Genomic DNA, 22,630 nt, shown 5'->3' with positions numbered 1-22,630 from the left:
AGATTAATAATCGGGCCGCAGATGACCAAGGACAACTGTCGAGCCACCTCTTCCAGCGCAAACTATTTCATTTGGTGGAGAAGTGCTGGGTGATCCACCGGAAAGATCCAGTGTCGGAAGTTCTTCATCCGAGGAAATGGTACAGCGCGTCATGAGACGCTGTTTGAGGAGCTTGTTTTAACTCTAGCACAAAGAAATGATATCAGAAACGGGTTTGGGGGTTTTGGCGTCGAGCATGTAGAATGCGTCCAATTCAATTCCTTTGAGGACATGCTTGATCATATGTGCTTCAGTCATAGATGGATGACGACGTTTAAACAGGTCGACAATATCCTGAATATAGCTTGTGAATTTTCCGCCTGGCGGCTGGATTCGAGAACCCAACCGTTGTTCGGCGCGAAGTTTCCGAACTTCGGGGCGGCCCAAAACCTCCGTGAGGCTAGTTTTGAGGACTGCCCAGGTTGAAATATCAGCTTCGTGATTTTTGAACCACAAGCTGGCGACATCACTTAAATAGAAGATGACGGTGCTGAGCTTAACATGGTCGTCCCACTTATGCTAAGCACTCACACGCTCGTATGTAGTCAGCCAGCCAGTCCTCTACGTCGGTGTTGTCCGTGCCGGTGAAGATACGTGTGCCGTGCTGCCGGACTGGTCCCGAACAGATGATAGCGCTGGGAACAAGCAGGCCAGACTGGGTCATGTCGTCTGTCATGATGGTAGAGCCGGGCAAGGTGCGACTGCGGAGCTCCAGGTTGGGACGTGGCGACACCTCCACCAAGTGTAATGAAGCGGTTTCGATGGTTCGCACAGCAATATATATTCTTACGTAGCAGATACGAATGCCAGCGTTCACAGCGATAGCTCGAGTTTCGTACTCTTTGTTGTCTTCACAAATTCATTGTCTCAAGCGCAACGTCTTCGTTTTCCTCTTCTTTATGCTTTTTCGCTGGTCAAGCATCTCTCTTCCAATTTATTTCTTTATTTGTTTCGTTATTATACATACGGCAGCCCCAAAAGGGGCTTTAGCAAGTGTGGGAATGTGACAGATTTCAAGAACATAAATGCCGCAACAAAGATATACAGCAAAAAATGTTATGGACGATGATAACAAAGCCTACACAAAAGTTCTTTTAATGTAAGGGGCGATCGGCACCTGGTAGTTATTTTCCGAATGTGAATTCTCCGTGGCAAAACTGTGTTTGAATATGTTCTACGTGCATAAAAAGGTGTAACTTTAAGCGCGTGCTACCTCTGAACAGAAGATGACTTAGCGAAGGTGCCTTACGGGAGAGGCGACAAGACGATTTTATAATACCGTGCGAAAAATTGAAAAAGTTGACGCGCCGTTGTTCAGTAAGAGATGTTAAGTATAAACATGCCTGATAATAGCAAAACCGAATAGTCATAACGCGGTAGATAAATCTAATGGCGTTTTTGATGGCCTCAACGTTTTCTATATCGAGTTGCGTGTGCTGGTACAGATTATGCTTGCGTATATAGTCAAGCATGGGGCGTATGAGTGTTTCATACAATAGTAATTTGGTATTTCGTGGACAATTAGACAGAGTACGACGCAAATAGTCTTGTTTTTGTAGAGCTTGTTCGTAATAGAATCAATGTTTTTTGACCAGGTCTGGTTAGTGTTTAAACTGAGACCAAAATACTGATAGTATTCAAAAACGCGTTGAAGGAAGTAATCATTAAATTCATAGTTAAACAACGACAGGCAAGATTTATTAGTGAACGACATCACTACAGTGTTGCAAAAGGTAATCTTGATTGCTCACGTTCCACACCATCTTGACATATTATCAAATGGTACATTTAGGCGAATATGATCAAAGGGAGATGAATTTATTTCGTAAAGCACGCATTCTTCGACATACTTTGAAATTTTAGAGGAATTATTTATGATTATTCTTGGCACTGCATTCCAACTAAACGGCTTAGCCTCAATACTTAAAACATAAAGAGGTAAGAGCAAACAATATTATTAGAAAATGTAGAAGTGAGGCGTTTTTAGCGCGTGTGTATCGTTTTAGCCTTGCAAAACGCATGATTTGCTTTTGCGGCCGTTGAAGCAGAGATCATAATCGCCGTCGAAAATGACATAACAGTCCAGTTCGACACGGCGAAGGAATTTTTATGGCCTAAAGAATAAGCGTATCACATTTCCACTTAGTTCGCGACAGCAGATAGTTGTCCAAACTCAGACTCGGTTTCCTGGCTCGCACTCTGTGTTCCATCGCCGTAATTTGTAGCTGCGAGTTTGTTTCCTTGCCGCTGTTTAATGCGCATACAGCGCAATTTTGGACTTGCCCAGAACAATGATGGTAGGCGGTGGCTTTGAGGTTGTCCTTGTGTATAAGCATTACTTGAAGCATGAACCATGTCACCAGGTCACCATGCCAATTGTTACGGGGTCGCAACGGCTGTCTCCTGGATGGCGGTGTTAAAAAGCGATGGTCATGTTGGGCAGCATTTAGTCCTGTCTTCTACTGGGTATCGACGTAGATGGCAAGCATATGCCTGCGATAATCGTGTTCAGAGGCTCTGCAAATCTCTTTGGCTGCGATATATATGCTGTTCCCTTTCGATGGCTTGCATGGCTGTAATTCATGATGGCTTGCGTGACGAGCTCCGTCGTAAAAGCTGTTCCTCTGTCCCTGATGAGCACTTCAAGAGCGGAATCTCGCACTAGGATGGATTTAAATAAAAAATTTGCTACTCCTCTCCTATAATATTTGGACGAGCAATCGTGTCCGCGAAGTTGGTATAGTGATCTCTAGCCACGACGCTGCACTTGTTAACCCTTGATGAAGTTAAGAAATGGCCGAAGAGGCCGATCCCTATATTTTTTTGAAGGGATCAGTACGGGTGGTATTCGATCAAGGATGTGCATTACTGTTTAATGAGAAGGTTTGTTTTGCAAGGAAACGACTGTGTAATGCGAAGGACGAAACCTTACTCCCGAACATCTCACCAGGAGCGTCGGTCTTCAGTCTACCTTTCTTGGTAGTCAACGATGGTTTTAACTTGGAGTAGGAGCGGTTCTGTTTTAAAAATAATGATGGCGCTTACGCCTCTCGAAAAGAAGTCGCCGTCGACTTTCGGCTGCGTGTCAAAGGGGGCTCGAGATAAGCAGCGGAAGAATTGCGTTGAGACTTATAAACGACGATGTCGATTTCTTGAAGACGCAGTATGCACTGAGCAAGGAGGCGGGAGAGGTCGTTTCAATTAGCGAAGCATTACTATAAGTAGCGAAAATGAAACGTCGCTCAGATAATAGCGAGACGTTCTTTCTCAGTCGTTGAAAAACTGGCTTCGGGATTCGATAAAGAACTGCTTTCGCACAACACAACTTTCACCTGTCACTTTCTTCGGTCGCGAACAGCTGCTATACAAATGCCGGTGTAGCTATTGTCAACTTTGGTATTTGACGCCTAGTGAACAGGCTTTTTTAATACCAAGGGATGTTAAATGGCAAACAAGGCAGGATGTAAACGGTACTCGGTTTGCTACAGCAAGATAGCGAATGCCAAAAATATTCTGAAGAAGGGCTAGCAGCAAGAGGTGTCAAATATGGAGAGTTACAAGTAAAAAGAACTTCGAATATCTGTTGAGTTGGGCAGTAATTGCGGCTCTGCAAAAAAAAAAAAAAAAATGAGATTCGAGAGGTCATGCGAGTAGAGGAAGCCGTATTTACGCCGTGTGTGAAAGTACTGGAATATATATATATATATATATATATATATATATATATATATATATATATATATATATATATATATATATATATATATATATTGGCTGAACAGTAATTATCGCTCAGTATAGAAGGTTACAAAATTCTTATAAAGAAATATGTTAGGCAAGGCGACACGATCTTCCCAGTACTATTCCAAGCATGATACGAGAAGTACTCAGAGAGTTGCAATGGGAGCAGTTACGGTTATGGGTACATGGTGAATACCTCAGTAATCGGCGAGTCGCTGATAACATTGTCTTGCTAACTCAAGGGAAGAACTGCAATGAATGATTGATGACCTAAACAGGAAAAGTAGAAAGGTACGCTTGGAAATCAATATGCAGAAGACTAAGGCAATGTTCAACAGCCTCGGCAAGGAACAGCAGTTTAAGTTGGATACCGAAGCACTAGAAGTAGTAAGTGAATGTGTCTACTTAGAAGAGGTAACAACAGCAGATCCGCACTATGAAAGGGAAGTAGCAAGGATGAAACGATTGTGATGGTGCGTATTTGGCAAGCACTCGCAGATTATGACTAGGAGCTCGCCGGTATCGCTCAAGAAGAAACTATAACACAGTTGAATCTTACAAGTACTCCCCTATGGGGCTGTAATGTGGAGGCTAACGAAGAGGGTTTTATTTAAGTTAAGGATAACGTAGAGGCCTATTAAACGAAAAATGGTAGGGGTAATGTTAACAAATAGAAAGCGGGCAGAGTGGGTTAAAGAAACAACTCTTTACATTATAGTGAAAATTAAAGAAATGGGCATGGGCAGGACATGTGTGAAGAGAGGATGCCCGGTGGTTGCTTAGGGCAACAAACTAGATTCCAAGGGAAGCAACGCATAGCAAGGTGCAGCAGAAAGTTAGATGGGCAGGTGAGATTAACGAGTTTGCAGGGGTCAAGGGGATGCAGCAACTCAGAAACTGGTTATTTCGAGGAATATAGGAGATACCTTTCGCACTGTAGTGGGTATAGTCCGCCTGATAATGATGATGATGATGATGATGATGATCGCTGTGGTCATGTCTAATCGAATACCACTTACATCACTGTACAAGAAAGCTACTGTATTTGTACATTATTTACCATGTATATCTGCAGTACTTCCGACCAGATTTACTGTTTTTGAAATTGTTTACTATCTGCTGTTTTTTATATTCATATATTTGTGACCTTCATTGTACTGCCATTATTATATTCTGCGTTCAGTTACATGCCCCGAATGTAAATATCCCAATGGAGATTGACAATATCCTAAATAAATAAATAAATTTATTATTTTAAAATAATTGACCCTGCTGAACGAAACAATAAGTGAAAATTAGTATAGGCGACCCTGAATAAATCTGTATTGATTACACTGGGCATGGGGTAACAGTATTATTATTTTAAACATGGGTTATCTTTAGCCGGAACACGTGGTATATATATAAAAAGGTATCGAAGAGGGTTCTCGCATAGCTGTCGAGCTCCCTAATGATCACGTGCTACGTCGCGCTCGCGGTTTAAATGGATGCTTCACATACACCGCTAGGGATGAGGGTGACGCTGGTGAACAGACTTCGAGTTGACAGCCATTTGGTGCGGACGCGTGTTCCACCGCTCCTCCGATTGCACGTGACTACCAGAAACGGATTGACTGGCGACAGCGGGTGCTTCCGAAAGCGTCAAATAGACGAGTTCTTTCTTTTATTAACTTTATTTCATTTTCAGTAGTTAGGTTAGGTGCAGCCTAAGGGATAGATTTTAGCTATTTGTCCTAGAGGCCTGATTTTTCGTGCCGGCAGCTAGGCGTTTTCGGCGTTCATACTTTAACAATTTTGTTTCGATAAATACTTTTTTTCTAGGCCATTGGCATTCGCAGAATTGATTTTTACGCGTGTTTGCTAGTCGTTTCTTGTGTCTTCTTTTGGCAGTTTATATATTTTGAGAATTCGTAACAGATATAGTTCAGTCGATACATGCTTAACATGTGCAATCAGAAGAAGGTAAAGTGTATAGTGAGGCGCAGGTTAATCTCAAGGAAACGCGTTTGATTACGTAGGTGAAGCGGAAGACAGCGACTTTTTTTGTCGGTGTTGCGTCCTGAGTGCGTGCCTACATAGATTTGATCAAGAAAGGTGCAGTTTAGTGTCTCGTGTGGATGATTTAGAAAATGAAGTAAGTTTGTTAAGGGCAGAAAATCAGAAACTGCTTGGACAGCTTACTCAAATGGAAAAATAATGGCCGATGTTATCTTTGGAACCAACGAGAACGAACATGCCAGTGCAGGCCACGTGGCTGAGACCAGCACTGGCATGAAAGGCATAAGCAAAGTAGGTCAGGCGAATCCGAGCCGTCACAGTTATTTAGAAGCAGCTACTAAGAAGCCAGGAAAAAAAGAAAGTAGTAAAGAAGAATGAAAATGCCAGAGAGAAGGTCACAGATAACTGAAAGCAGGAGCTAACAGTTGGGTGAGGGAGGGAGAAGGCCCACGTGCTTATTGCCGGAGATTATAACATGAGCAGGTGCCAGCGAGATATCTTGAAACGTGTAAAGGGTGATAAGCGAGTGTTGGTTGGAGCCTTCTCAGGGAGCACAATGAGGGAACTGCTGAAAGAGAGCAAAAATAGGCTCTTGAAAAATTCCACAGAGCGCAATATGGTGATAGTAGCCGCGGGGCTAAACGATGTCCTAAATGGTGACGCTGCTTGAGTGGTGGAAAGTTTAGCTAAGGGAGTTGACGATATCAGGGAGATAACACAGCAAGCGCAGATAGTTGTATGTACAGTACCGAAGGTTCAAGGATCGAACGGAAAGCTTGAACCGGAGGTGGTGACAGTTAATCAGGACATAAGAAAGTTGAGCCTGGAGAAGCGTTTCGAAGTGGTTGAGGTAAACAGGGAGGTGCATAAAGCAGGTTTTGGCAGAGCTTTTCAGTGAGATGGCCTTCATTTTAACAGAAGGATGGGAGCAGAGATCGGCTGGCGTCTGGCAGGCAGGGCTGTAGCTTTTTTAAAGGGTCCACGAGGGCTCCGTGCACAGAGGTAGAAGTGAAGCAGAAGAAAGAGTAATAAAGGTTGATCCCCAAAAAATGCCGAGGAGGAGGTCGAGAAAGAAAAGTAAAAAAAGGGGTTTAACATAAGGATCAGCTACATGCACATACAAGGAAGTAGAAAAAGAGCGAAATGGCTAGAGATAGAACAGCAGTTAAAGGATGACAAAACAGGTGTATACGCGCAATGCGAGATACATCTCAGGGATCTAGAAGATCCGCCGTTTATAGAAGGCTACGTCTGGGATGGGTTCAACTGAACGAGAACGGAAAAAAAGGGTGGAGGGGTAGGTACGTTGATGCACCAGGGAACAAATGGCAAATAATAAAATCATCTTGTAAAGGCTATATCTGGGTATGAGGAACAATTGCCGCCACAAGGACATGGCTAGGGGTAGTTCATTTACGAACAGGACACCAATGCAAATAAGAAAACAAGGATCTTGTTTGGAGGCCGATATTATTCTGCTGGGGAACATGAACGGCCTCGTCGACAATCTGGATGGATACACAGATTGTAACGGGAAGCTATAGTGATAGATTTCTGTGAGCGACACGACCTACTTATAGTAGATAGAGAAACAAAATGCGAAGGACAAATCATGCGGGAATTCCGCAACAGGCAGAGGACCATTGACTAGTGTCTAATGTCGCAGGAAATTTATAGCAAGGTCACAAAATGAAAATAGACGAAGAAGAGGAGTTTCTGGGAAGTGATCATTAACGTATTAGTCGGCAGATGGCGCCCTTGATGAAAAGAGAAGTGGAACTTAGACAAAAAGTGAGCGCAAAATTAAACGACGATCAAAAAGCGCCGATAGCAGCAGATATAGAAGAAGCAATAGAAAAAAATCTCGATGGACGACCGGGATTATGAACAGGTCGAACTACTCATAATTAGGAAAATTGAGAAGGTGAAAGTAGCAAACCGCTGGAATGGAAAGAAAAAGCCACGGAGCTGATGGAATAAGCAAATCAGGGAAGCCATTGAATAACGACGGGCTGCTTCAGGTTAACACCGAGAGGCAAAGAAAGCACAGGTATCTCATAAGGAAATCGACCAAAAATGGGAATCATAGCGACAAAAGGAACTTGATGTACAGGCCCTCGTCCAAAGTAAAATAAAGTAGTCCAGTGATCGCTGGATGGCTGACATACGCGATGCCTATACAGGCGGATCAAGACGATTCTGGAACCATATATGCTGTCTAGGTTAAAAGAATCAAAGAAAGCAGGACCGGATTCATGATAACGAGGGAAATTGTTTAAAGGGAGACAACGCAGTGAACTACATTACATCAGTTATAGCCGAGTCATTTAAGAGCGACGATAGCGTAATCTCCGCCAATCACGAAACAACACAAGATAGCAGAATACAAAGCAGCCTAAAATTGGCCAATTTAAACTAGAAAAAGGCCGAAAAATATATTCCTAAAAACACATCAACAGGAATAGATAGCATTCCGATCAAGCTGATTAATGAACTTGGTCAAAGAAGCAAGGAAACGTTGTTAAAAATTTGGAAACAGTCAAAACGAATATGCAAATTCGGGACAGCTGGCGGCAGAGTAAAATGAATTTGATTTATAAAGGAAAAGGAGAAAGGATGCACACAAAAGCCTACAGGCTGGTTACCATACCATCTGTTATGTACAGGCTAGCCATGCAGGCGGTGAAATAAAGGTGCAAGCATGGGTAAAAAGCAAGAAGATACTCGGAGAACTTCAGAACGGATTTAGAAATAGTAGGTGCTTAGATGATAGCCTGTTCGTGCTTACCCAATGTATCAATACATCTAGACTGGAAAACAGACCTTTGTGTTTGGCCCTCCTGGGAACACCTGTGGAACACATTAAAAGAAGAAGGTATCGGTTATGAGATAATAGAGTTCCTCCAGGAAATATACCGGGATAACAAAGTAGCAATTATATGGTAAGGTATACGATTTACGGAAGCAGACAGAATATGCAAACGATTAAGGCAAGGTTGTCCTCTATCACCGCTGCTGTTCATGCTTTATATGATAAACCTGGAACGGAAGATACAAGGAAGTAACCCTGGTTTTAACCTGTCACATAGATTAGGTGGAAAGGCGGTAGAAAAGCTCCTCCCCGGTTTTATGTATGCAGACGATATTCTGCTGCTAGCTGAGAGTCTGGAAGAATTGCAAACTTTAGTTAAGTATTGCGGAGACAAAAGAGAAGCTCTAGGCTTCAGTTTTAGCGCAGTTAAGTCGGGTGTGATGATTTTAAACTGCTCAACAGATTATCGTCTTAAAATACAAAGCCATGAAATAACCAGAGTAGCAGAATATAAATATTTCGGGGTATGGGTAAACGAAGGTTTGGCATACATTAAAAAGCATGAGCAACGAAAGGCGAAGAAATGCCGGAATAAAAACCATGAGATTGTGGGGATACAGCAGGTATGAGGTTTTGAGGAGTATTTGGAAAGGGATTATGGTTCCCGGGCTTACTTTCGGAAATGCGGTTTTGTGTCTAAAATCAGAGGTACAGTCGACATTAGAAATAACTCACAGATCCGTCGGATGATGAGCACTAGGTGCCCACGGAAAAACCACAAATGAGGCGGAACAGGGAGATGTGGGCTGGGCATCTTTAGAAATACGGGAAGCTCAGAGTAAAATATTATATGAGGAACGCCTGAGGAAATTGGACAGTAACAGATGGGTAGCTAAAGTACTTAAATAGCTATACCTAGAAAGTGTTGACTCACAGTGGAGGAAATAAAAACTAGGAAACTAACCAGTAAGTATGCTGGTCACAAGGACGTAGAAATAAAGAGCGTTAAGCATCAGGGGAAAAACACACAAGGTAACAATTGGATAAATTTGATGGAAAAGAAACAGAGTGTGGAAGTATACCGAAAGTGGAAAAGGCAGATAACTCAAGAGGCAGTGCACTATTTTTGAAGCTAGATCAGGGTGCCTTAGAACACGCAGCTACAAAAAGAAATTTAACAATGAAGATGACTCATGTGCTGTATGTGGTAACTCCAGTGAAACAGTTAACCATATTATACTCATATGTAATGGTGTCCATCCGGAAGTCGATGCAGACGCAGTCACTCTTCCTGAAGCTCCGGGGTTTAGAGAACCAGTGGCCCGGGTGAATAAACCGGCGGTGGAAGCTAGCAAAAAACAACTGGAAGATTGGTGGCAAAAAGTAGAAAAGTGACATATTCTTAGTAATGTAGAAACAAAAATTCAATAAACAGAATGATGGTATAGTTAACCAATCTAAAACAATAATTAAGGTATAGGGACAAAAATGAGCTTGATAGCTATTGCGCTACCACCCCGTATCAAAGAGGACGCTCCTATATTCCATCCATCCATCCCGCTTACAGTGAACATAAATACCCATGAAAGCGGAAGGTTGGAAAATCGTCCTTGTAGCTCAGTTGTGAGAGTACTGCACGCGATATTCTGTCGAAGGCACAACTCCTGACAGCGGCGCGTTGTTTTTCTTTACGTTTTGCAATTTCATATTCCTTACTCAAAAAAATCATCAGAATTCTTGTCAATACCAACAACAAAATCATAAAAAAGTTATCCCCAACTTTTACCTTCGACTTGTAGACTGTTGGCTGCTTTATAATTATAATTCGTATACAGACAACATAAATACCCAAGCAAGTAGCAGGGGGGACAGCGGCCGATGTAGCTGAGTTGGAAGAGCACCGGATGCGATATTCGGAGGTCGTAGGTTCGGTTCCCACCATCGGCACGTTGTTTCTTCTTCTTTGTGTTTATATATTTTTCCCCTAAACAGATTATATTACTAATTTCTGTGATTATCGAAGTAAACATTAACAAAAAAAGACGAAGTACCATCTCCAACGCTTTCCTTGGCCTCGCCGACTGTTGGCTTCTTTCCTTCATGTATTATAACGAGCACCCTCATTTCCTCTTAAATTGATCTGCTTGTAGCTTACGGGGGTCTCGGTTCTGGCAGTCTTGAAGCCATAGGTAGCGTAACAGGGTTCTAGCACAGCTTTCGCCCTCGCTCTTGATCCCGTTCTACGTGACGATGGCGGTAACAAAGGACGTTGAGGGTGGCGCTGAGGCAACATGAGGCAACATGTAGGCAACATAGAATCCCAGAAGCTAACTCTTGGAATTTTTGTAATTTCAGTAAGGCGTTTGATACACTAAATCATAATACCCTCTTTGCTGAACTCGAACATTGTGGTATACGTGGGCATACCATTGTGGTATACGTGGGCATACCCCCCCTCCTCCTACGAACGGAGATGGCGCAAGCAGATGGTTCAACGCAGCCCACGCCAGCAGCTCAACCGACCACCGCACAGCCTTATCGGGAACCCCGGCACTTCTATGGCAAGCCCGGGAAAGACGTGGATGACTCGCTGATCCACTACAATCGGGTGAGCAAATACAACCGCTGGTATGCGAATACAAAGTTGGCGAATGCGGTATTTTTTCTTGCTGAAACTGCGCTAACATGGTTTGACAATCATGAAGCATCCCTTACCACCTGGGATCACTTCATGGAAGAAATTAGAGCGGGATTCGACGATGCCGATGCTCGAAAAAAGAGCGTCGAACAGACTCTGGCTCAAGGTGCGCAAGTACCGGGGAAGACCTGCACAACCTACACAGAAGAAGTCCTCAAGCTGTGCAGAATAGTTGATGCTCGGATGACTGAGAAAGACAGAGTGGGTCACCTCCTCAAAGGAATAGCGCAAGACGTGTACAACTTTCTTATCTGCAAGGACAATTTGAATACCACCGCTGATGTATAAGGTTTAAGGTATTTACTAAGGTATCGCTAATAGAATAAGAACAACCTTAGACTGCAATCAAGGATAGGATCAAGCAGGTTTTCGGAAACGGTACTCTACTATCGATCATATCCATACCATCAACCAGGGGATAGAAAAATGCTCGGAATATAACCAGCCCTTATACATAGCATTCATTGATTACGAAAAAGCATTTGAGTCAGTTGAAACATCGGCGGTGATGCAGGCATTGCAAAATCATGGGGTAGACGAGCCGTGCATGAAAGTGCTGGAAGATATATATAGGGACTGCACTGCAACCATACTTCTGCATTAAGAAAGTAACAAAATTCCCATAAAGAAAGGTGTTAGGCAAGGAGACACAATCTCCCCAGTACAATTCACAGTTTGCTTACAGGAAGTATTCAGAGACTTGGAATGGGAGTAATTAGGGATAAGGGTAGATGGAGAATACCTCAGCAATCTGTGATTCGCTGATGACATTGCCTTGCTAAGTAACTCGGGGGATGAACTGCAAACTATGATTGCTGACCTAGATAGGAAAGGTAGAAAGGTAGGCTTAAAAATCAATATGCAGAAGATTAAGGTAATGTTCAACAGCCTCGGGAAGGAACAGCAGTTTACGTTAGGTAGCGAGGCACTGGAAGTAGTAGACGAATATGTCTACTTAGGACAGGTAGTAACCGCAGATACGAACCAACCATGAAAAGGAAATAACAAGAAGAATAAGATTGGGGTGGAGCGCATTTGGCAAGCACTCGCTGATTATGACTAGCAGCTCACTGGTATCGCTCAAGAGGAAAGTATACAACAGTTGCATCTTACCTGTACTCACCTATGGGGCAGAAACGTGGAGGCTAACCAAGAGTGTTCTACTTAAGTTGAGGACAACCCAGAGGGCTATGGAACGAAAAATGGTAGAGGTAACATGAAGAGATAGGAAGCGTGCAGAGTGAGTAAGAAAAATAACTCAAGTTACTGACATTCCAGCGGAAGTTAAGAAAAAGAAATGGGCATGGGCAGGACATGTAGTGCGAAGAGAGGATAACCGATGGTCGTTTAGGGTAACAAACTGGATTCCAAGGGAAGGATAGCATAGCAGAGGAGGTAGAAAGTTAGGTGGGCGGATGAGGTTAAGAAGTTCGCAGGGGTCAAGTGGAGGCAGCTAGCACAGAACGGGGTAATTGGAGAAATGTGGGAGAGGCCTTCTCCCTGCAGTGGACATAGTCAGGCTGATGATGATGATGATGATGTAACACGACACTGCCGCACATTTGAATGTTTGAAGCGACGCCGTATCATTACGAAGTTTGGTCGGTTGCCTAATGTCACAACTGTCGCCAACGTGGATGTGCCTGAAACGACAAGCATGGAAGATACAATTCTACACATCGTCCGCGAAGAGCTTCGGTGGCATAAAGTTATTGGGGGCCACGTCAGACCCGTCTACAGTGACAACTCATCGTCAGACAATAGCCTATCTACTACCTGTTATGCTCCCTCTGTTACGTCTCCTTCGGACACCCGATGCTCTGCTGCTCATCACCCGAACATCCAGCCTCTCACCATCAACGCCTACAACAGAGAGCACTCTCGTCCTCCTCGTTTAATCCAAGCGACGAAGAGCCTTATTCATCGAATGAAGATGAGCCGCCAGTGTGGTATGCCTATGGAATGATCGCCCACGTTTCGCGTTTTTCCCCAACCGCCGTCCGTACCAGCAGTATCGCTGACAGTGGGTGAACTCCCGTACAAGGTTTCCTGCTGACAATGATGATTCATATAGAAGTACACCTGGCCGGAATGAGTACAGGAGTACAGAGCAACAGCTAGCCGAAAAGAACGCAGAATGGCGCTGAACCGAAACGAATCACCGGCCTCTGACCGTAGCCTGACACCACCATCTCGGCGCTTACGACGCTGCCCTTCTCCCCGACGACGGTCGCACCCTTCGGAAAACTAGTGAGTGCGGCCGGTGGAGGTGAGGTCGCAAATTATTCTAGCTTACCCATGCCTCTGCCCTTTTCGATGTTAAAGAACCGAATGGAAGTGTTTGTGGACGGTGTATTTGCTATGGCGTTGTTAGATACAGGTGCAACCATTTCTATTATAAGTGTCGTTTTTAAAAAATGCCTCGGTCGTAAAATTATGTCTGCTTGGGATAGTGCGACAACAATGTGTGGCGTTGGTTGCGAACCGCTTAACCCACCTGGAGTCTGTTCTGTGAATCTTAATCTTGTTATCGCCGGCCACACATTCCGAACTGAATTCACTGTACTTGCTCGATGAACGCGTGACGTAATTCTTGGACTCGATTTCTTGGAACAATGTAGGGCTACTCTCGACTTTTGCAACGAAGACATTTCTTTGAGCACTCGAATTGAATCTGCTTTGCATGAAAATTCAAGGACCAATCCTAGCAAGCTTTCGGTTTCGGAAGACATAGTCATTCCTGCAATGTCAGCAGAGTTTATACAAGTTGTTAGTTCCAGCTGTGCCAGTGATGCGTTCGACACTGTGGTTGAACCACTTACCCTCAACTGCGTGAAAAAACGTATTCTGATTCCCCGCTGCATCATCTCAGTCATGAATGGCCATTCTTCTTTGTGGACGACTAACTGCTCTAACAAACCTGTTATATTACCACGTGGTCTAAAACTTGCCAACTTTGACGAAGACACTTTTAAATCAGTGGCCGTGCTCAGCACAGACAATTCCCAGCCTACCGCATGCTCAGAAGAAGATGAGACAAAATTTCTTGCCATGATTAACAAATCCCTGCCAACAAGTGACCGTCACAGTATAGTGGAAGTTCTGGCGAAACATACTGCGGCTTTCGATTTCTCTCGGGACTCGCCACCACGGATTCCCATTTCCCGTACTCCAATCCGCCAGAAGCCTTATCGTGTATCCCCATCAGAGCGCCAAACAATCGAAGAACAAGTTTGTGGTATTCTACATAAGGGCATCATTCAGGAATCGGCTAGTCCGTGGGCTGCCCCTGTGATTCTAGTCAAAAAGAAAGATGGCACATGGCGATGTTGAGTTGATTATCGACGGCTGAATACTGTTACCAAGAAGGACGTGTATCCCCGGCCACGTATTGATGACGCCATTGATTGCTTACATTCCTCCTCCTATTTTTCTTCAGTTCACCTACGATCAGGCTTTGGCAGATCCCCATACACCCGGAAGATGAAGAAAAGACGGCATTCATCACCCCAGACGGGCTGTATGAATATAATGTGATGCCATTTGGATTATGTACGCTCCAGCCACGTTCGAAAAATTAATGGATACAGTTTTGCGCGGACTGAAGTGGCACATTTGTATGTGTTATTTGGACGATGTAGTGATATTCGGGACTACTTTTCCTGAACCCAACATTTCATTAGATATTGTCTAGCAGTTTATTGAGAGAGCTGGTCTTGTACTCAATTCCAAGAATAGCCATTTTGGGGACGCCAGACTGTGGTACTTGGACATCTCATAGACAAGGATGAAATCAGGCCTGATTCGAAAAAGATCGAAGCTTGCACTTGTTTTACACCGCCGAAATTGTTAAAACAGCTTAGGAGGTTTTGGGGGCTTTGCTCCTATTTTGGGCGTTTTGTTCCGAAGTTTGCTGACCTAACATATCCCCTTACTTGTCTTCTGCAAAAAGATGTGCCTTTCAAGTGGACTGCCGATAGTGACTCCGCATTTCGACAGTTAAAATTTATTTTGACATCAGGACCAGTACTACGCCACTTCTGTCCATCCACTACAACAGAACTTCACACTAACGCCAGCGCAGTTGCAGTTGGTGCTGTGCTCATACAGCGCCACAATGGCAATGAACATGTCGTTGCATATGCAAGCCGTTCTGTGAGCAAGGCTGAGCGTAAGAACACAGTAACTGAACAGGAATGCTTAGCTGTTGTATTCAGTGTGCAACGGTTTAGGTTATATCTTTTTGGATGTGCATTCAAAATTGTGACGGACCATCATTCCTTATGTTGGCTTGTAAACCTTCGGGACTCCTGTGGACGCCTTGCGCGGTGGGCTTTGCGCCTTCAAGAATTCAATTTTACTGTCTTTTAAGAGTGGTCGTAAGCACGGTGATGCTGACCTCCAGTCACGGTTGCCACTTGAAACTACTGATTGCGACAATGAGGTCTTGGATGAATATATAGCTGCTATCTTTGCAAGTTTCCCTGATGTTGGTGAATTCAAGATTGAGCAGCGGCACGACAATGAGTTGGCGCCGCTTTTTGAGGCAGCAAGTTCCTGGAATACTACGACCTCATTCTGCATTCGTGACGGTGTACTATACAGGAAGAACTACTCGTCAGTAGGTGCGCGGCTTCTTCTGGTAGTTCCCACAAGTCTTAAGTGTCAGGTTCTTCGGGTAATGCACGACGATGCCACAGCTTGACACTTGGGTTTAGCGAGGACATTGCACAGGACTAAGGAACGTTTTTATTGGCCGAAGATGCGTCAAACTACTCAACATTATGTGGCTAGCTGCCTCCAGTGAAAGCGTTTCAAGCACCCAACATGCTCACCGCCGGGACATCTTCAGCCTATAACGCCACCACGAACCCCATTCGAACAGGCGGGAATTGATCTTCTAGGACCGTTTCCCCGTTCCTCCAACGGAAACCGCTGGGTCATAGTGTGCGTAGACTACCTGACGTGGTACTGTGAAACTGCTGCTATACCGTCAGCCACTGCTTCTGATGTCTCGGCGTTCATCCTACGGTCCACCATTCTTCAACATGGGCCTCCTCGTGTGTTAATAAGCGATCGTGGCCGACAGTTTACGGCAGAAGTTGTAGAAAAACTGCTTCGCCTCTGCTCATCACAGTTTCGCCATTAAACTCCTTACCATCCAGAAAAAAAAGGTCTTACCGAACGCACCAATCGGACGCTTAGCAATAGGCTCGCAATGTATGTCGACTCCCGCCTCAAAAACTGGGATGAAGTCCTTCCAATTATAACATACGCATTGAACACTGCTAAGCACGAAACGACAGGCAACAAGTCATTTTTTCTTTGTTATGCACGACATCCTCGAAGCACTTTGGACACGTTTCTGCCTTTCTCACTCCCTGCTGAAACTTCACTAGCGCATACTTTCTCCTTGGCTGAAGAAGCTCGTCGACTCCCTAGACTTCGCACTCTAGCCTCCCAGGAAAGCTACAAGCAATGCTACAAGGGTCATCAAGATGTTAATTATGCCCCTGGTGACTTGGTGTGGCTTTGGACGCCGTTGCGTAAGCGCGGCTTGTCCCAGAAACTGTTGCACCTGTATACTGGCCCTTTCGTTGTACTGGAACGCCTCAGCGCAGTAAACGTTGTAGTCTCTAGCCTGACCACCCTAGTGCGTCGTTCTCGGAAGACTCAAGTAGTCCACGTGGCCCGCATGAAGCCCTTCTATCAACGTGACGAACCTTGACTCGCCCGGCGGGCATCGTCTGCGAAGGCGGCAGTGTCACGCACTTCCTGTGGTCCTTATTGAAGGAAGATGAGGTTTGGCGGAATAAGCAGAAGAGGACGCGGAAGCTGGGTCTGTCCACTGTGGTGTGCTAATCTCCAGCGCGTCCTACCATCTGTGTAAATAAACCCCGTAACAATATATATGTATATATATTTTTACATACTCAGTACGTAGCGGGGGTGTTTATTGGTAGTCCAAGCGGTGCGAGTCCGCAAGGGACATCAGCATAAACCACTGGGCACAATCTGGGCACAAGACAACAATAGGAACACAGTCCTAAAAAGCTCCGAAGCAGCTTCACTGATTCCGGTGCTGTAAAGTTGGTTACAGCCGCAATCTTCTGAGAATCCGGCCGAACACCATCCTTATCGACCAAGTGACCAAGAACAATTGTTTGACGTTAGCCAAAGTGCCGCTTCTTAGAGTTGAGGACAAGGCCTGATCTCTCAAAGCAGGAACGAAGGATGGCGAGGCGGCTAATGTGCTCCTGAAAGGTCTTGCCGAAGATCACAACGTCGTCCAAATACCACAAGCAAATTTTCCACTCGAGTCCGCGCAGAATGGTGGCCATGAATCGTTCGAACGCAGCAGGCGCATTACGCAAACCAAAGAGCATTACGTTGAACTCACAGAGACCATCGGGTGTCACAAATGCCGTCTTTGCTTTGTCGCTTGGGTTCATCGGTATCTGCGAGTACCCCGATCTCAAGTCTACCGAGGAAAAGTATGACGCTGAATGAAGACAGTCGATTGCATCGTCAATACGTGGAAGCGGATATACAACTTTTTTTTGGTAACGGCGTTAAGGCGACGATAGTCCACACACAAACGCCATGTGTTGTCCTTCTTTTTAACGAGGAGAACTGAGGCCGCCCAAGCACTTGAATATTCCTGGATAAGGCCACGCTGGAGCATATCATGAACTTCTTTGTCAATAAGCTGTCTTTCGGTCGGAGACACACGATAGGGCTTCTATCTGATCGTGTGAGAGATTCCAGTATCAATCGAATGATGAATGCCCGAATTTGGAATCGGTGGCTGATGATTTCTGGCAAAGTGGAAAAGCAAAATATGCTTAGAAAGCAGGTGAATAAAACGTCGGCGTTCCTGTGCTCCCAAAGATGTGTTTATCATTGACTGATTGACTGTATTCGAGACTCTACAAAATGTGATGTTTTCTCTTCAAGAGCGTAGTTACTTAGTGCCGCAACGGAATTCGATACACCTTCCTCGTAATGAGCGAGCCTCATGCCACGAGGCAACACTGCTGGCTCATCTGAACAGTTACACTCCTCAGCAAGGTGCAATCTCTCGTGACTGAAACTATGCAACGAGGCACCCAGACACTCTTCTTTGCGCAGGCAAGTGTTGTATGTTCCACTACGGCGTCGACATCATCGCACAAAATTGTAGATGAAATACCTTGAATGAATTCTCCGGACATCGCAGGTACAGCTGTATCATCAGACACAGAAAACGCACCTAAATTGAGCGACGACGTTTCTACAAGAGCTGACATCAACGAAGTATTCAGTGAGATCTGTTCACTACGGCAGTCTAACGTTGCACCACACTGTTGCAAAATGACTATGCCTAGAAATACTTCATGCTTGGAACGAGGCAACACTGTAAATTCGGCTCGAAACGCTTGGCCACCAATCACAACTGTCGCACAGCACACACCCGAAGGCACCAATGATTCACCGCCAACACCACGAAATACCACAGCCTGATTCACGCTAAACATCACTTTATGTCCTAATCGATTCTTGAATGCTAAACTCATAACAGAGACTGTTGCTCCAGTGTCACTTAGTGCCATGGAGGAGATGCCGTCAATGGATACTTCGAGTTTGTTCTTTAACATAAGCGCAGGCAGAGGTATTGGGAACGTTGATTTTCCGGCGACCTCACCCCCATCGGCCGCGCCTTCTAGTTTCCCGAAGGGGAAGAACGGCGCCGAGGAGACGGTGAACGTCGCTGTCTTCGGGTTGGCGGCGTAACGCTGCGGTCCGAAGCAGAAGACCCGTTTCGCATCTGCGCCGGCCGGTATGTATCCAGAGTCGATATCGGATAAAATTCAGTGTCGAAACGATCAGAACCGTTGCGCAGCGGGCGTGGCAGCACGCCGCTCCGATGGCAATACCGGGAGATATGTCCGGTCATACCACAGCTATAACACACAGGTTGCTGGCGCCACACGCCAGATTTACAGTGAGTGGAAGCTCGCTCTGGTTATCGGTAGTAATTGTGCCGGCATTGCTGACGAACCACCTCGCGCTAGATGTGTAAAATCTGATAATAAATTAGGCAAAAAGGAAAAAGAAGTGTGTAGGTGGTTCTTCGGCCCATCTGGGGTTGAGAAGTTTTTAAATCTTTACATTGTCTGCTCTCGCCAAAGCGTGACGCATTTAAAGCCAGATACCAGGAATTGGGTGGGGTCGCGGGTTCTGCTTGCAGCGCGAAACCGTCATACTGATGTTCGTCCCGGAACGCTGAATCTTTGTCACGCAGTAATTCTTCTCGCATATTGATTTTCAAGCCTACCTTTCTACTTTACCTGTCTAGGTCATCAATCATTATTTGCAGTTCATCCCCGGAGTTGCTTAGCAATGCAATGTCATCAGCAAATCGCAGATTACTGAGGTATTCTCCATTTACCCTTATCCCTAACTGCTCCCATTCCTAGTCTCTGAATACTTCCTCTAAGCAAGCTGTGAATAGTACTGGGGAGATTGTGTCTCCTTGCCTAACACCTTTCTTTATGGGAATTTTGTTACTTTCATTGTGCAGAACTATGGTAGCTGTGCAGCCACTATATATATCTTCCAGCACTTTCACGTACGGCTCGTCTACCCCCTGATTTCGCAATGCCTGCGTCACCGCCGAGGTTTCTATTGAATCAAATGCTTTTTCGTAATCAATCAATGCTATGTATAAGGGCTGGGTATATTCCGTGCATTTTTCTATCACCTGATTTTAGGTATTCCGATTGAATATGCAGAAGACTAAGGTAATGTTCAACAGCCTCGGGAAGGAACAGCAGTTTACATTAGGTAGCGAAATACTGGAAGTAGTAGGCGAATATGTCTACTTAGGACAGGTAGTAACCGCAGATCCGGACCACGAAAAGGAAATAACAAGAAGAATAAGATTGGGATGGAGCGCATTTGGCAGGCACTCGCAGATTATGACTAGCAGCTTACCGGTATCGCTAAAGAGGAAAGTATACAACAGTTGCATCTTGCCTGTACTCACCTATGGGGTTGAAACGTGGAGGCTAATCAAGAGAGTTCTACTTAAGGTGAGGAAAACCCAGAGGGCTATGGAACGACAAATGGTAGGGGTAACATTTAGAGATAGAAAGCGTGCAGTGTGGGTCAGAGAAATAACTCAAGTTACCGACATTCTAGTAGAAATTAAGAAGCAGAAATGGACATGGGCTGGAAATGTAGGGCGAAGAGAGGATAACCGATGGTCGCTGAGGGTAACAAACTGGATTCCAAGGGAAGGGAAGCGTAGCAGGGGGCGGATGAGATTAAGAAAGTTAGGTGGGCGGATGAGATTAAGAAGTTCGCAGTGGTCAAGTGGATGCAGCTAGCACAGAACCGGGTTAAGGGGAGATATATGTGAGAGGCCTTCGCCCTGCAGTGGGTATAATCAGGCTGATGATGATGAGGATGATGATGAATTCTTTCCGCACGATCCGGCGTATCAAATCAGTCATGGACTCCGGAGCACTTACATCAAAGCTCGCAACAGACATTAAGTTGTCCAGTCGTCGAAATTTAGGTGTGATGCGGCCCAACTTCAAGGTTTTGAAAGTGTGGCAGTGCCTGTTGAAGTCAGCTGTAGAGTCTGATACTGTCTTTACTGATAAGAAATATATCGACATCTACAGCGATACCTTTGAGCAAGTGCCCCACTTTATCTTCCTCGGACATTCGATCGTTTAAAATCTTTTAAAAGCGCCTCGATTTTGTCGCCGTCCAGGAAACGATTAAACGTGAGCAGGATACAGAGAAGGCATTAGGACTCTGTCTGTCTGATTAGAATGTTATTGTGACACATGCTGTCTGTTTTACGGCGGATGACTCTTTTTTTTCGAGAGGCTCTCCCTTATTCTGCGTTATCTTACTATACCGACTCTGAAGGGCGGCTAATTAGCTGTGATTTTTTCCTCCACAAGCATCCATGGATACTTATCAATATTTATGCGTCCAAATAGTGCAGCTGAGCATGTTGATATGTTTGAAGGCATGGCTAACCTCCTGGATTGTGCGTGTTAATGAGAGACTAACTGTGTATGCTACCTGAGTGATCGTGCTGGACCTAGTGTACCCATAGACAGAAGTGGTGAAGTGTTGTCGCTTGTTATAGATGACTCAGGACTCTGCTACAGGGGTCTCATGTCATGCAACCACACTATTCACGCATACCCAGGGGAGGTCCCACGCGTGCCTAGATAGGATTTGTTTCTTCCTCGTTGGTTTCCCGTGAGTTGTGTGAAACTCCTCCGGTTTCGTTTTCAGATCATTGTATGGTGGCTGCTCAGCTCGGGAGAACTAACTGTTCAAAATTTAGTCCGCAATGGGAGCTTTGGAAGCTAAATTGTTCACTTGTAAATGACCAGGAGTTTGCCTTTCGGATACGCTCGCAACTCCAATTGTCTTTGACAGGTGCCACGCCAATATGTGCTGCTTGGGAGCTGTTTAAACAGGAGGTGCGAGCGACAACTATTGAAATTGGGTTTTGTTAGGTTATTTTACAAGAAATTTTAAAAGAGTACATTGCTGAAGAGTTTGTATAACCTCTAGGAATTGGAATGTGAGGCACCTGGAGTATATTTAGACGAAATTGCTATGGTAAAGTGTGACCTACATAAAACAGGACGCTGATCGATCGAAACAGGACGAGTTCGATCTCGTACAAATCGTGCTTTGCACTGTGAAACTCCTACGCGACGAGCTCTACTTGATGAGCACCGTCATTCTACTGCCAAGTTAATACCGGAAATGATGTCCAATGACACTCTAGTAATAAAAGCATGTGAGATCATTTCTGTGTTTGTGAGCTATTACAAGACGCTGTTCGGTGACGCTTCTGCTACTTTTAATTCGGACCTACTAGCTAACTTCACAGCTCTTATAACGTCTTTTTCAGATGATAACTGTGCTCTTATCAATGGCCCTTTCACGTTGGAAGAAATAGAACAGGCAATTGATCAATCACCCCTCTCTAAAACACCTGCCCCTGATGGCATATCATGCGAGTTTTACCTAACTTTTAAACATTTGTTGAGCCCTGTCTTGCTGCAGATTTTCGCTTTACCTTCTAATGTGGAGGTCGTTCCTCAGTCCTTTACTAGGAATCGCACAGTCTGAATTCAAAAGAGTACGGATAAAGAAAAATTGCTTTCAATTGATGGCTACAGGCCAATCACGTTGGAAAATGTGAACTACAGAATTTTTATGAAAATACCATCCAATATCGTTTGCGATATGCGATGACGGTTCTCATTGGCTCTCATCCGACGTGTGGCTTGAGGCGAGGCTCCATACAAAACAACATA

The 22,630-nt window shown here is 44.7% G+C and overlaps 1 protein-coding gene across 10 annotated transcripts in view; it reads left to right on the top strand.

Moving 5' to 3' along the window:
* The window catches only part of LOC146174934 (uncharacterized), a 128,337-nt gene that overhangs the window by 34,267 nt on the left and 71,440 nt on the right, over positions 1-22,630 (top strand). For 2 of the 10 annotated variants that reach the window (XM_084584177.1, XM_084584175.1), the window contains exons 1-2: positions 4,109-4,253; positions 11,091-11,198. The exons of 5 other annotated variants lie outside the window; for them this stretch is intronic. In XM_084584177.1, the coding sequence (XP_084440303.1) occupies positions 4,251-4,253; positions 11,091-11,198 (111 nt within the window). In that variant the 5' untranslated portion in view covers positions 4,109-4,250. Of the gene's footprint in view, positions 1-4,108; positions 4,254-11,090; positions 11,199-22,630 lie in introns of those variants that run through there. 3 more of the 10 variants (XR_014702023.1, XR_014702025.1, XR_014702029.1) reach the window with 2 other exon arrangements.

The sequence above is a fragment of the Amblyomma maculatum genome, chromosome 11 (assembly GCF_055883805.1).
Source record: "Amblyomma maculatum isolate TAMU_Amacu chromosome 11, ASM5588380v1, whole genome shotgun sequence".
In the NCBI taxonomy this organism is placed as follows: Eukaryota; Metazoa; Arthropoda; class Arachnida; order Ixodida; family Ixodidae; genus Amblyomma; species Amblyomma maculatum.
Note: the sequence above shows the minus strand (reverse complement) of the source record. Positions and strands in the feature narration are given on the sequence as shown.